This window comes from Lonchura striata, chromosome 3 (assembly GCF_046129695.1).
Source record: "Lonchura striata isolate bLonStr1 chromosome 3, bLonStr1.mat, whole genome shotgun sequence".
Lineage (NCBI taxonomy): Eukaryota > Metazoa > Chordata > Aves > Passeriformes > Estrildidae > Lonchura > Lonchura striata.
Window position 1 is genome coordinate 65,637,719 of NC_134605.1, and position 15,899 is coordinate 65,653,617.

General features: G+C 44.9%; 1 protein-coding gene across 1 annotated transcript in view; it reads right to left on the reverse strand.

The window, feature by feature from the left end:
- SLC35F1 (solute carrier family 35 member F1) overlaps positions 1-9,220 on the reverse strand; it is a 222,882-nt gene extending 213,662 nt beyond the window's left edge. Inside the window, exon 1 of the mRNA XM_021540851.3 lies at positions 8,914-9,220. Within this exon, the coding sequence (XP_021396526.2) occupies positions 8,914-9,113 (200 nt within the window). The 5' untranslated portion in view covers positions 9,114-9,220. The remainder of the gene's footprint in view (positions 1-8,913) is intronic.
- Between the last annotated feature and the right edge of the window lie 6,679 nt (positions 9,221-15,899).

The following is a 15,899-nucleotide window of genomic DNA, read 5'->3' on the forward strand; positions in this document are numbered from 1 at the left end:
CATAAAATACCAGGACTTAAAATAATCACAAGGTAATTTATTTTCTATCATTTGTCTCACCATCATAGGAAGAAAAAAAAAAATAAAAAAAAAAAAAAATCAACCCAAAAGATCCATGCAGAATAATATTGCACCCTGGGAAAGCCACAGAGGCAGCTGGGTAGACAAAGACTGAAATCTTGGTATAAACCAGAAAGCATCAGACAGGGTACAGTTTATGTCTTACCCCTCCTTGAAGCATTTGGCCCCTATGTTTCAGTGACTCACTTCAGGTCTTCAGGTCCACTCTTGAAGAGTTAGACATTTACCTCCTCTCTTCAAAAAAAAAGGAGAGAGGATTCCCCCAGCTTTTACCTTGCAGCCACCACTCTTATTCAGCCCAGCCCAGCTCCCTCAAACTTGCCTTTCCCCTGAAAAGCTCTGAGATAGCTACCTCAAGGTTACATTAAGGACCAGAATTTTAGTTATTAGGCTGGAAAGATCCAGGAGTGGAGCTGTGGAGCTCTCTTCTGCTTTGAAGAGTTGTTAAAGAGGTATCAGAGCAGGAACAGATTCTGGAATCTCTGTCCCACAATGTCAACAGCTTCTACTCTATTTCACTAAATGGGGGCAAAGATTTACACCTCTCTTAACTCATATTCCATTTCTACCAAATGGAAAGCTGGAAAAGCCAACTCACATCAAAAAATACTTGCCAGATGAGAAAACTAACAAGAATAAATGTGGCACAGAAGACAGCACCCTTTTAAAATCAGTGCAGCCGAATTACATACAGTGAAGCTTCTGGACATGGACACAACAGCTCCTTAGACAAATGAACACCAAAGAGGACTAAGTAAACTAATGGCCATCACTAAAAATGTTTCAAATTTTGTTTTCTTTCCATTATCAGCTAATGCTGGCTTACAGGTTGAAATTAACACTAGGGTTATGGTCTTGTTTTTGGACATAAATTATTTCATTTATCTGTATTAGAGAAGCAGCAATCTGTTTCAAGCATAGCGTGCTTTTGTAAATTAACACCTTGAAGCCTGAAATGCCTTCAAAGATGATCAGGGGGTGGGAAGGGCATGGGGAAGCATCTTCCGGTTGTAAGCTTTTAAGTTTCAAAAATTCTTGTGTTTTGCATCAATACAAAACAATGACCTTGTCAGGTTCTTCATCCTAAGGGAACCTCACAGCAGATGTGCTCAGAGCAGCCTCCAGGGATGGAGCAAAGCAGAGTTAATCATGGTCTCCTACATATACACTCCCATCACCAGATTACCATGAAGTCTTACTTGCTCTCCAACCAGAACAATCTAGTCTGGACATAAGAAACCTTACTAAACACACAGTCTCTAAAAAGACCAATCCTTCTTGAGGTTTTGACTCGTCTACATTTTCTGTTAGGAAAAAAAAAGTTATAGCAAAAGAGAAGATTATCTATCCAGCTCCAAAGCTCCTACAGGTTGCCACAGGTCAGACCTATCTGAAGGTGGAGTGTGACCTCTCATATTACATGGGGAACAGGCAGTGTAAGGAAGCAAAGGTGACCACCACACAAAAGGGAGTATTATGGACTGAAGTTACTGTATCAGCTATAAACAGAAGACTGGCTTAGTAAGCATCCCTATTTTTTACCATGGAGCCTGCATACCATCATTTGTGGACAGACCTTTCTGGTGAGATCAAGGGTCACCCCCCTCCTCTAAGAAATTATTTGGTCATCCCTGTGTGTCATGGCACATTCCAAAAAGCAGCACACTCCCTGCAGATGCAGGGCACTGTGTAGGGCACTGAGTACGCGTGTGCTCACCCAGCACTGGGGCTGCTCCCTCCTGCACTGAGGAAAAGGTAATGCATGGGAGTCAAACCTGCCATGTCAATCGTTTGGTGTCTCCAAGAAAAATGACCGAGAGTGAATATGTATTGAAGAAATGTTTTCTTAAATCATGAGAGAAACCAAGCCGGAGAAAGCTGAAGACAAACTTCAAAACTTGAAGTGTTTTCAGTAAAAATTTCAGCTAGATGGATGACAGACATAAATAAGCACAGACAGGTAGAGTAGGCAGTTCATAACATGAATCTCAGAGCTACCAATACTTACACACTTTACAGTCATAGCAATTTATGAGTCCCCATACAGCTGTTTTTGCAACAGGTGATTTCAGATGAGTTTGAGCTCTGCTCACAAGCCTTTGAGCATGAGACTTCTGTTGTTGTTGGGCTTGCGGGGCTACTTTTTGTAGTTTTTAATGTCGAGCTTCTTTAGCAACTTCTTTTTCCTAAGTAATTAGCCCTAATCAGTATTCAAGTGCTAATCTGTAAGGCTATCTGCTGACTTAAAGGAAGAGAACACCTCACTAATAGCCCCAGTGTTTCCCTCTGCCTGCAGAAACAACCCCGATAAGGACAGAGACTCCAGCCATCTCCAGAGAGACAGAGCCACAAAGAGCCCTTCTGATCGCTGCTGGCATCTGGCCTTCCCCTCATTAGCACATTAAAGCTGCTCTGTCCATCCCATAAGAGCCACTCTGTCCATTCCTCCCGCTTTCTCTATGGAGCCATTTATGGTGCTGCTTCTTTGAAACCCCCCTAGTTCAAGAGGCAGTAACCCCTTCCCAAAGCTCACAGCACAGCCAGTGTCAAAAATTCCCACTTACAGACAGGCACCCAGTAAGTAGTGGCATTTTGAATGTCATAGGTAGACAGGAGACACCCACATATTCTGCCTTACCGAAATGCCCCTCCTTGAGAAAGTCTTTTCCCACTCAGTACGGGGGCTGTCAGGTTTGGATTACAGTGCATTTAGGATATCACATCTCTTCAAACAATTCCTACTTCAGAACAAGGCTTGTATCTCCTAAAGGGCAAATTCTCAGGAGCAAAAGCAAGGCAAGAGGGACAAAGCTTCCCAATCCTGGCTTCTACACCTGTTAGGAAATGACACTCAGACACTTTGAAACCAAACTTGTACACATTTCTAGGGCATGCTACATCAAAAACATGGAAGCTTTTTGTACTTTAGCTGATCTTCGCTCCTAAATCAAAGCATTTGGGGTTTGCTATGGCATGCCAATAAGTAAGTGTGCATTCACTGAAATAAGCTGTTTGGAGAAAAGGAAGAGCATCCTTTTCTCCCATTTTACAGGTATCTCCCTTATGCACCCTAATCGTTGGAAACACAGCTAGTTTGCAGAAGTTGTTTGCTTACAAAATGGTGATTACAAGCAAACTAATGAGAAAAGGAAAGAATGGACAATTTTTCATCACTTCACTTCTTTATCCTCTGCCAGGATGCTTTCCTACAGGCAGATATGACCTTCCCATTTCCTCAACCAAAAAGAATAATACTAACAGGCACAAGAAAGCCAACCTAGTTGCTTTATTTATGCTCTGATCTCATTTTCTTTGACTTACTTCAGAATGGTATAAATATTTTTACCTAAAAGGAGAACTGTGGCTGTCTGAATTGAGCTCAGGCTCATTTTTCTATAGTCACTGTTATTCTGAGTGGACTTTGAGGCGTTATTTGTACTTTTTAAGAATAAAAATCCTAAAGGAAGCAAATTCTTTTGTTTTGACGAAGAAAGCAAAGCAACTGAAGGTCACGAATACTCACTCTTTTTTGGATTCATAAATGATATGTTTGATCCTTGACTTGCTTTTCATTAAGAAAAAATGCCATAAATTATTTGCTTTGTTTGCCTCTCTGATCAGTCAACTGAAAGACATTTTTGCTTTGGGGCAATGAAACATATCATCTCAATTTTATTATTATTCAGCTCCAAGTTCTTTTTAGTACATAAAATCCCCATGCCTGATTTATTATGCAGGTGCATGTTATTAGAAAAAAAAAATCACATTGGGCTATAGCTTTCGATACTTGCAGTGCCATTTAAACAGCTCGCGTCTCTGAAGAGTCAGTGACTTTGACACACAGTTCAAGTTTAAAGTTAGTCACCTAGTGGGCCAAACTCTTCCTCAACTCCAGTATTAGGGAGGAATTAGGCCTATAACACACAAAAAAATCAAAAGTTTTACTCAGACTGAACCCAAACAGAGGAGCTTTCTTTCAAAAATAATCTAAATTGCTTTTCTTCAGATAATTTTGCTTAATACATCACTGCCTAATTTAATGAATTATACTTATTAGAAACACTTTTTTCTTCCTTTTTCTAAGACAGGAATTAGACCATGCAGTGGCTTTTACATAAGGCTGAAATTTACTTGACAAAGTAAATAAGCGAGCAAAGAAGCAGAGAAAGTCACACTGCTCCATAGATAACTTCTGCAATTCACTAGTGCAGAGAACATAACTACAAAGCTATTTAAAAGATGAGATGGGACTGAATGGCTGAAATAACTCTTATTCCATTTTCTGATTCAAGTTGAGTATGTCTCTAATATTCTGATATGATTTTTAGGAAAACTTCTGAGAAATACAAAGTGCCATTCAGCAACTGCCAGCAAGAAAAAGCCCATGAAGACAACCTTGAAACAGCAAGATAAGGCACAGCCAGACTTTAAAACTGGTATTCCTTAAGGAAGCTCTAAAAGATAGAAGTGGGTAAACCCAGAAAAATGCACATACCATCCAGCTGTCTAAAAAAGTCCTTGTCAAGGAAAGCAATACAATAGCAGTGCCTTAGACATTTCTCTGGAGACATGAGTTCATCGACACAGTTATGGTATTTTTCGTTTCCACGAATAATCTTATTTATTTAGCTAAAAAAACTTTGTCATAGTACCTAAAGTTGTTAACTCATCTTGCTTGCAGAAACTTCCTTTTCCCTCCCTGTCCTGTGCCCAGGACTACAGAGATAATGCCCATGCAGCTATCTCACTTGTTGGCTTTCATTTAGAGACAATTTGCAAGAATCCCCCAGAGATTGCTTGGCAACCTTCTCCCCCTGTGTTTCAGCAATGTTTGTTGTCTGTCCGGTTCCTCTCAAGAGGTGATAACCACACTTCCCAACGTGAGATCAACCTGTAAATTAGTTCAAAAGGTTTCAGGGGCCACAGGAGAATCTGCCAGGTGAGTCTCTGCCCTTCAGATCACCAAGGGAGTGCAAGAAAGGGAGACAAGCTGCCTCTTGTGATGGAATACAGCCAGATGGAGTAAGCTGGGACCCACCAACAGGTATCTGAAATCTGTAGGTTCTTGCTGGAGCAGAGGCAGAGAGAACCACAGAACCCCAAACCACATAATTTATTTTCTATCTTCCTACTAGGTGGAGTCAATGAGGAGCAAGTAAGTCACTGCTTATTAAGTGCTTATTAAGCAGACAGTTTGTGGAGTCCAATTTTGGCTTCACAGAAGTTTGGGGAAGCAAGCAATCAAGCAATCAAGCAGCCATCGTTATTCTTGCTCTTCTCTGCAACATAGCAGGGCACCAGTTAAGGACACCTGCTCAGCAAATGTCACAAGGCAGGTACCAGGCAGATGGGATTTATGGACTATGGGTGTGAGTCACAGGTCCAGGAACATATCTGCAGCACAACATTTCCCCTTTGAGTTACTACAGCAACTCAAAGCCATCCTCTCCCAACTCAGAACCATAGAATCATTAAGATTGGAAAAGACCTCCAGGATCCTGGAGTCCAACCATTAACCCAGCACTAGAAGGTCCACCACTAAACCACATCCCTAAGCACCACAACCACTTCAAGGATCACATCAAGTTTGATCCTGTTGCAGCAGGTCCTGTTCACCATCACTGGCAGCCCAGAACTTATACACAAACTATTTCAGTAAATCCCACAAATGTGCTGAGCATCTCCAGTCCTTCATTATTCCAACCATTCACTTTTGTGTTTGAATTTCCTTCTTCTTCCTTGTTATGGACAACTTTTTTCAGAGTGTAGTTTTTGCTGTATCACTGAAATAGACTTTTACAGGCAATCAGCTCTGCTTTCAGTGTGTTCTCTCCCAGATACCCTGCAGGGGTTGTTCCAGTGTTTCTCTATTACCTTGGGAGCTACTGAGTGAACAGAGAGAAGAGGTTGGAAGGTGAAGTTAAAATAAGCTTCCATAGCTTGTAAAACAATTTTAATTTGTTTTAATTGTTTAATTTTAATTCCTGAATTGCAATGGAAGACAATTCAGGAATCAGGAAGTGCCTGGGTAAATGAATTGCTACAAAGAAAGTGAGAAAGAAACAATGACTTGCCAGTGTCTATGTCCTTTCTCCTGATGTCTTGTTTCCTCCTTGACCACACCAGAGTCTGTCCCCTCCCTGGGCACAGACTTCTTAGCAGGGCCTCTCATGACAGGAAAAGGGTTTTAAATTTAAAGATTTTATACAAGGAAGAAATTTTTTATTATGGCATTGGTGAAACTCTGACAGGGGTTGCCCAGAAATGTGGTAGATGCCTCGTCCCTGAAAAAATCAGGGTCAGGATGGATGTGACTCTGAACAACCTGATCGAGTTGAAGATGTTCTTTCTGATGGCAGCAGAGATTGGATTAGGTGACCTTTAAAGGTCCCTTCCAACTCAAGCCATTCTGTGATTCCACCAGCCAAAAGCAGGTTTCTGGCAACCCCAGTTGTTGTCAACCTTTTTATTTTGATGCCTGCCTGAAGATCCCCTACTTTGTGTAGCAGAAAAAAGAAGCACAATCAATCACTCAGGAGCCTCCCACTAATGGGTCTCAAGCAAAAGGAGCACACAAAGTATAGATAGCACAGAGAAAAACAATCGGAAAAGACAATGTTTGGTTTGTTTGGGGTCTCCTACTTCTTTAGGGATATGGCATATCTGTTTCTTTCTTTCCCACATGTATTTTCAGACTATGGTTTCCATAGAGAATGAAAATATAAACATTGTGTCAGAATTCATCTCACTGTATCAACAGAAATACTGAGGAAAGCTGTGAGACATCAGTTCCCATGCAAAGTTGAAAGAAACTTAAGGAAATCTAACTTTTCAAAAATTTCCATTGATACACAATGTGGGACTGGCTAAGAATTAAAACATCTCAGTAACATGTCTTCTTCTTCTCCGTAAACCACATAAATTTGGAAAAATTGTACTCTTATTTAATGTTTTAGGAGATAAGAACACAATCATGAAAAAGTGCCTGACTCGTGTTCTTTAGGCTGCTCTTCTGGGCTATGGGAGATCTCATTTTTAAGTTCTAGTTTATGAATCAGAACAGATTTGAACTTTGGTCACCACAGCAAATTTCTACCCTTCCCCCCCTTTAAAAAAAAAAAACCAAAAGAAAATTTAAAAAAACCCAACAAAACAAAACAAAAACCCACCACAACCTAGGTATTCTCATTTCAATTATGCAATCATATATAAAGAACAACAAATATTGATTTGACATTTTATCTACAGCTCAGTCATGTACATGCATAAGCATGGTAGCTGTTTAAAATGTATAAATTAAACCAACACCTCCATGAAGAATGTGGTCAATTTGTTGACTCCCCAGAGGTCATTATTACCACCTTTGCAAAGGAGAGCCTATGGTTTTTGTATCTGATCTCTTCACCACATCTTCATGTTTCTCTTGGTGCCCCTGGGAAAATATCCTGTCTCTAGTGTCTTGTTTCAGGACTCACACACACCTCAGGATGACCAAGCAGAAGGAGGGCGGGATCTTGCAAGCACAGGACGCCTAAGATGACACAGACTGTCGGGTTGAGGAATTGAGTCAATCTTTCAATACGGAGAGTTGCAAAATGCATGTGGTACAAGAAAATGTGTAACTGAGTTGAAGCAGCTCTTACTTCTTTCAACTTCTTTTCAACCCTTGTCATGCTCAAATAACAAAAGATAAGTATTTCCTCTGTCACTGAAGCTTTGGGGAATTCTCCTGGAATGGTAACAGTTAATTAATTGCGTGTAATAGGGATGTTCTAAGAGCAAATAGCTTCATGTATTTTTAACAATGTAACACTTGTAGGAATTTTAATTTTTTAATATTGAAAAGCTTCATCTTCAAACCTAATACACCCATTTAGAATAGCTGGGTTCAGCAGCTTGTCCATGTTACATGAATCTGAAACTAAAGCCGGGACAATGAGGCCAAGGCTGGTACGCACCATCCCACTGCTGCAACCAGCCTGCTTAGCACGTAAGAGTCATTAGGCAGAAGTGATGGCTCCAGCTGCCTTTTCAGACAGGAGCTCCTTCTGGGGAAGAGCAACCAGTTAGGCACTGGATGGACTCTGTTTTGTAGTAAAACCCTCTGCTCTAATCAAATGCAATGCAAAAGAAACAACTGACAGAGAAGGGAGCGTAAAGGATTAACTAAGATGGTTCCAGCGTTTTCTTGTGCCTTCGGTGAAATAATTTACTCCGAGTATCCTGCAGTTTTCCCATCTTTGCACTGACCGCTCTGAGCCACCCGCAGGAGCGAGCCGAGTCGCCAGCTGCTCCGGGGGCACGCGAGCTGCCGGGAACCGGGCAGGGATCCCACACGACGCCACCCGGCACCCCGGGGCATCAGACCGCGCCCGGCCGGGAGCCCCAGGGCCGCCCCTTCCCCGCCGCCCTCTCGCCCGCGCTCCAACTTCCCCGGCGGGGCTGCCTGCCGCCTCCTGCCGCCGCCCGCGGCTGCCCGTGACGGGCCGGGAAAGCCGGAGCCGGCGGGAGCGCGGGGCTCCGCCGCGGGGGCTGTGCCTCTGGACACGGCAGGTGCGACCGGCACCGGCACCGGCGGGGAGGGCGCGGGCTGCCGGCTCTCGCCACCGCCTCAGAGGCAACAATGGGCCGGGGAGGCTCCGCGCCGTCGCTCCCTGCCCGCCCGGGGCTTCTGTGGGGAAAGGCGCTACCTGCCCAGCCCTGCCCGGCCCGGCCGAGCCGAACCGAGCCGGGTCGGAGCCCCTCCGACGGCTGCCCCTCGGGACCTGCGCGCCCCAGGGCGAGCGGCACCGTGCCGTGTAGCCAGAGCCCCGCTCCATCCCCTGGCCTCACCTGTTCAGCACTTTCCTGATCCTCTGGCGCACGCTGGAGGAGGGCGCGGAGATGCCGCTCCTGCCGCCGCCACTGCCGCCCTCCGCCGGCAGGTTCTCGATGGTGGCCACGACATGGCTGGGCTGCGGCGGGTGGTGCGGCGGCGGCAGCGGCTGCGGCGGCGGGTGGCGGTGGTGGCGGTGGCGCTCGGGGGAGAGCATCGCGGCGGGGCTGCGCCTCAGCGGAGAGCGGGGCGCATCCCGGCGGAGGGCGGCGGGCGCTGCTGCCGCCGGCGCTGGCTCCCTCGGCTTCCGGGCAGCTCCAGACCCTCGCCCGCTCCTCCCTCACTGGGCTGCCATGCAGCGAGGGGCGGGATGCTGCCGCCGCCGCCAGCGAGTGCCGCTCACGGCCGACGAAGTGGCAGCAGTTTGGCGACCCTCCTCCTCCTCCTCCCACACCCCCCGCGCCCAGCCGGTGCCTCCCCCCGGCGGAGCCGCCGCCGCTGCGCCGCCTCGATCCCCTTTGTTCCCGCTCGCCACCGCCCCGCGCTCCCCTGGGGCGAGGCTGCTGCCGCGGCCCGGCCCGGCCGAGCGCGGAGCCCCGCGCAGCCCCGCGCAGCCCCGCGCAGCCCGGCGCGGCGGCGGCGGAGCCCTGCGCGCCGCGGGGCCGCCGCCGAGCGCGGCCGGGGCCGCCAGGGGGAGCCCGCGGCGGCGGCAGCGCCCCGCGGGGCAGCGCGGCCGGGGCCGTCCCGCCGCCCGGGAGCCCTGCCGGCGTCCAGCTGAGCTCCGCCGTGGGGACGGCGAGCCGCGGCGGCGGGGCCCACAACTTTGACGCGTTAAATGCTCATCGGTTTTCTTCGGGGTGTCTAGTTGTCTTTTTGGGGTGGGTCTTTTGGGGGTGTTGTTTCTTTGGGTTGGGGACGCTCACAGCTGGGCGGCACGGCACTTCCTTCGCTGGTCGGTGCTGCGTGAGCACCCGGGAGCTGCCGTACACTTGTCTTCAGAAACGCGGTACGGCCGGTGTCGTCCCCAGCCATCTGGGAAAAGTGTAAAGAAAAAATCGCCTCTGAACAACGCCCTGGCTCTTACACTGCCAGAGGCACCTAAGGGACTGAGAGAGGCATGGCAGTCGCTGTAAAGTTCAGAGCTCCATACATTTTTCATAGAGACAGTGCACTTGAAGTTCATGCCTGGGCGAGCCTTGTTAAAGTGTTGGTTTTCTCTCTTTCAAATACCGGGAGACTCCCCAAAGAGAAATGGAATGAACGTGTGTTCAGTATTTTTTACTCTAAAGATAAAGATATTTCACTTCAAAAATTGAATTAGGCTCAGAGGAGGTGTCTTTTTAATCAATCATGTCTCTCTGAAACATATTACATGACAATTTTGCTAAGTCCTTTAAGTGACATAAATCTGAAATTTCACCTTTTTCATTCTATTGTTCCCCTCTGCTTATTTTTGTCAAGGATTCTTTCCCTATATTTCTGTTTGTGTGAACCTTACACAAAAACCATGAAGATGAGATGAACGTTCATGGTAAGCAGGGAAATGTGGTTGTAAAGCCATGCAGTGTCTCCCAGGGAAATCAGATAGATGTGATACTCAAAATTATATTTGCCTCTTTTTTTTTTTTTTTTTTTTTTATGTTTAGGTTTTAGGTCGGTAATGTCTGTTTATAGGAACTTTTCCTTTTGCCAGTATCAATGTTTAATATGTCAGTTTACTCTGAGTACCTGAACAGTCTCCATCTAACAGGTCTTCAGATGAGATCCAGTGGAGCATGTTGCTTTACCAGAGGAATGCTTTTGAAGATGGGGGCTTGCTCACTCGAAATCCTGTAAAGTTCATTCTCTGTTCTGGGCAAACAGCCATCTGTTTTCAGTGTGAGCCGAATCTCAGTTGAATCGGATTATGCTGCTGAGAGATTCTCTTCTCTCCTAGTCCCCCCATGGCAATCACATGCTTCCATAAGTGGCGAGAAGATGAGGTTCATTCTCCCTGGCAGCTCTTGGAAGTGGAAGGGGCAGGGGCTCGGGAGCTGCAGTGCCCTGCAGGCGGGCGGTACAAGGCTAGCTCGGGGCTGCCAGCCCCGTGCTGAGAGCCGGCACCGCCTGGTGCAGCTGTAGCATCTCCCAGGGCGCACACTCATCTGTGTCCTGCGTACCTCTCGCACCTGTTTGTTAATGTTTCCATGCCCTTTGTTAAACAGGCTGTTTCTCCACACTGCGGCTGGATGAGTATTCTGGAAGCGCTCACTGTGACGGTGGGAGAGGGTTTAGGTCAGAGATGTGTTTGCTTCTGGGTGCTCAGTGGCCATTTCAGACTAATCCGACAGCTGAGCAGGTCAGAACAACAGTGTTTGTGTAACTTTATTCCCGCTGATTAAACCAAATGAATGCATACCTGAAGTCCAGTTTGGGATCTGTCCATAAACGGGAGGGGGGAGCTGTAGGGAAGTCCTGGGGGGCTATAGGGAGGTCCTGTCCTCAGAGCAGCTCCCTTATTTGGCGGCCCCCTTTTTGGCAATGAAGAGAAAAACTGTAGGTCTGTGTGCACAGCCTTACTGCCATTGTGACAAATGGATTTCTTGCACATGGAGGTCCATCGTAAATACAATGCCAAAATTTTGCTGTGTCCAATGAAATTATTTCCAATTACTTTTCACTTTGTCTTACCACCACACCATACCACACACAGAGCATTACACCATCCCATGGTTTCATGCTTTTAATATTGCAGCTTAGCTATGCAGTTTTTTTTCCATTGTTAGACAAAAGTACTGGGAGGAGCAATGATACAGGATGCATTCTGTTTAGTAATATCAGCAGTGGACTGCATCATACAATCAGTAGGCACTGACAGAGAACAGCATTTTTTAACAGTTTAATAGTTGCTCAAGATGCTGCTCCTGTGGCTCAGTATCCCTCACTCCTAGCATTCCTGGCCTGATTTCAAACAAAGCGCTAAGCATGCTCTGCTCCCTTGTAACTGTTACTTCCCATGCTGACATTCAATTATGGCACAGCTGACATTTTCATTTATGTAGCACCCAACTGAAGTAGTTTTATCAGAATATAATCATAGAATCCATATAATTGTGAAAATTTATTTTTTGTTAAGCATTTTGCCCCCCAGGTGAACATACAAGAGGTTAGTTTGATGACTCCTTTTTGTCATTTACCCTGAAGAAGCAATTCACCTTTTAGCATTGAATCTGGTTTCTAGTGTAAGTTTTCCAATATTGTCACATGAGCTTAAACACAGACTCTCAAGGTACTGAACTGTCTCAGCCTTTCTGTTCTCCAACACTCTCCATGAATAAAAGGAAAAAAAGACTCTCCATGGCCACCAGAGTTCACAGGGGATCAAGTCCTTTTAACTTTTGAGTTTCTGTCAATAAAGGTATACAAAGCTGTTAAAACAGCAACCTCAGTGACTGCCTAACACACTGCCCAGGGGTCTGGCCTAAGCCTAAATCCTTGTGCCTGAAGCACAATCCTTAAACTGGGTGGGGAAGTCCTCTCCTGGGGCTCCAAACTGGCAGCTGTGCTCTGATCCCACTTGAGACCTGGAAGGACTTGTGGCAGGACCAGAGGCTAACCAATAACTAGAGGGACAACACAGTACCAGTAAAACTTGTAAGGAGGGCAGCAGTACTAACAAAGAAGAAATTTTTATAAAGGCATGCCCCTATACCTCCAAGTAGGTTGAACAGTTTCCCTGGATGCGAGGACTTGGGATCTCACCTCTGATTAGCCAAATTTTAGAAATTTTAAACTCAGTTTTTCCTTTCCCAGCTGAGTTTCCTGGAACTGCTGAAGTTGCTTTTTCTGTTGGCATCTCTTGGTTCCCTGCTCCAAGAAAAGAACCCCAAATTTCAATGGTTGCATATCTGTGGAAAAACTCTGGGTGTTGTACTCTCAAGGCTGTTTGTGTTATTGCAGGGATTCAGCCAGACAAACTAGACTCTTCTGTCACATTTTTTCAAGGACAGGAAAACTGAGGTACTGAAACAGCTCTAGCCAAGACAGGACATGCACTGTCATTTCTCAATCAACCACCAAGGATGCCAAGAGGAACAATCATGACCTCTTTTTCATCCCTCTGAATGACTATTATATAGTTCTTGTTTGATTTTTATTGAATATATAAAATTTATGTTGATATGTAAATTTTAATATTTGATATAACATTTTGTTTATCTTAAACCTTTTTATTTTATTAAAACATTACTTGATTATGACTAAGAAATCAAATATTACTTTTTTTTTCTTTATCCCTGGAATGAAATAGTTGCAGCTGGAGGGAAAGAGATCTTTCATTAACACACTCTGCTGCAACACCAGATGGATCAACATTAGCTCATCCCACTTATTCCTGCATGATGCTCCAGAGAGGGTTTAGTCATATTTCTGGTGAGTTTGAGTTGAGCACTATCCCGAAGCTGTAGTGCTTCTGTCTAGCTTATTTGAAAGAAACCCAGGTATCTCTAAAGGTAGAGCTGCATTGGGAAATGCTATCAGCCTTTTTTATGGTGCTTTTGGGGGACAAACAACAGCCATGGAGGCAAAGTGTTGGCATGCACAAAAGTCCTTTGCTGAAAATCCTTCCCAGCCTCTTCTTGGGTAGAATTTACTAGGAGACTCCAACTACTCCAACCACCTCCCAACACACATGAGAAAGACTCACAGAAGTGTCAAGTTTCCAACATGAGAGGTTGACTATGACAAAAAAAAAGGAAGGGTAGAGCACAGCAGCACAACCTTCATGTTATTCCTCAGCCTCCGTGAGCCCCTGTCCCACTTTGGCACCATTGTTACAGATAATCATGGCCTCACAGGACAAGCGGTTACAAGATGAGAGGTCATCAGTCATGAATGATGAGAGCAGTGTGTTATTCATTCATGTTAGTGGATGAACATCTATGGAAAGGCAACATAGCTGTGGGGAGCATCAGCACACAGCTCATGTACAGTCCCCAGCCAAGAGCTCTGCATCTCGTGAAACAAGGAGAGAGGAGCATGGATGCACAGACAGAGTTGCTCTCCCCACTGGTTCTCTCTTCCTTGCCTTGTATGCCATGTGAGACACCCCACCCGCATCACAGAGAGAGTGAGGAAGGTTGTGGGTGGTGATGCCTATTATTTGCATCCGTAATAAAAATACTTTCCATTTTTCATTAGCTGCAGAAGGGAATGTAACAACTGACTAATAATTTTCTTTCTTGTAGTGGAATATTCACACACACGCACAGAGACAGGGAGAATTGCATTGCAATGCCTTTGGAGCCTGAGACCAAGCAGCTGCATCCATATAAAGAAGACAGATTATACAATACAGAAAAGGTAAAATTAAATAGAATTTATTCAATTCCATCACCTTCAGTGAGCAGCAAATGCACAATAAAAAGTACAATAAATAATCTGCTAATGCCTGAGCTTACAATAGTACAAGGTTCACAAGCAGTTCAGAAGCAGAACATCTGGAATAGCTCAGTTTCTCTAAGGAGGAGAATGGGGAGAGCTCCTGCCTCACATGTGATTGCCTCTCTTTGAGATTTCCTTGCTTCACTGCTGCAGAAATCATTTCAGCATTATGTCACAGCTGTGCAATCACCAGCAGCTTTTTGACAGTTGCAGACGTTTACCTACTTGTCCTCTTCCTAATTTGCATAAACATAAATTAATCCTGCAGAGATTAATTAAGAACAGTATTAACTTTCCTGCTTTGCTTGTAGCATAGGTCACTCACAGACTCAAAACCTCAGACTGGAAAGAGAGCTGAATCTCGAAAGCAACAGCTCATCAGCTCATCAGCTCAGGAAGCTGCGGGGAGGCAGACTGCTATTTCCCTTGCTGATATTCAGTACTGAAAAAGCAAGTGGGAAGAAGTCCCTAACCTGGTAGCAAAAGAGAAATTAATTTACAATAAATCATGTATTGCTTGTTTTGTGCAGCTGAAAATGCAGGAGCGTTTTCAGTTTACTTGCTCTTTTCACAAAAACATGTTAAGATTACTTTAATTTCTTTGATTGTGTGATTCCTGTCCTTCTTCATTGCATTATTAAATGTTAGCCTACAGCATGGTCTGATTTAAATGTCTCTACTTGTCCAGAAATAACAAGTTTTTAAATAATCCTGTTCTTCTGTGGAAAAACCATAATTCTTTTCAATGTTACTGTTTAGCAACCAGAAAATGTGATACACAGATGAGAAAAATCAAACCAATTCCTTTTGATTTTGAGGAAGCAAGTCTTGAAAAGTCAATTTCAGGAGAAATATGACAATTTGATATTGCTTTATTTCCTTACTTATCTGTATTTTATAGAAAATTCTCCAGTCCTGCAGGATCTTCTCTGCCTGGGCAGTTCAGGGAACAGGCTGGAGGCATGCTTCAACACACAGCTTAGGAAATATTTTTGGAAATTACACCTCACAGCAGAGGTGGTTTATTTGTCCATTTGCAAGCCAGATAATTAACATTCTGTCAAGGAGAGGCCTGGGTTTCCAATAATTAAGTTGCTCTTGGACTGAGAAGCATTTTAACTGTCCTGGTTTCAGCACACCATCTCCATATAACAGTAGCTCATTGGAATGTAGAAGCTTGTGATGCACATGAGATTATTTAAGGTGATCTCGAGGTCCTCCTGGCCATGCCCTCTCTGGGTAGAACAATGTCCAAACAAACACTCAAGGTGAGAGGTCAGAGATGCAGAATGACAGAATCATTTCAGTCGGAAACCTTGAAGATCACCAAGTCCAGCCATTAACTCAGCACTGCCAAGGCCACCACTAGACCATAGTCTCAAGCACCACATGTATGTGTTTTTTAAATGCCCTCAGGGCTGGTAACTCAGACACTTCCCTCTTTCAACATCTTTCAATGCTGAACAACCCTTTAAGTGACAAAATCCTTTTAATATCCAATCTGAATTGCCCCTGGTGCAACTTGTCCTGTCAGTCTGGTGCTTATTATGTGTGAGAAGAGACCAACCCCCACCTTGCTGCA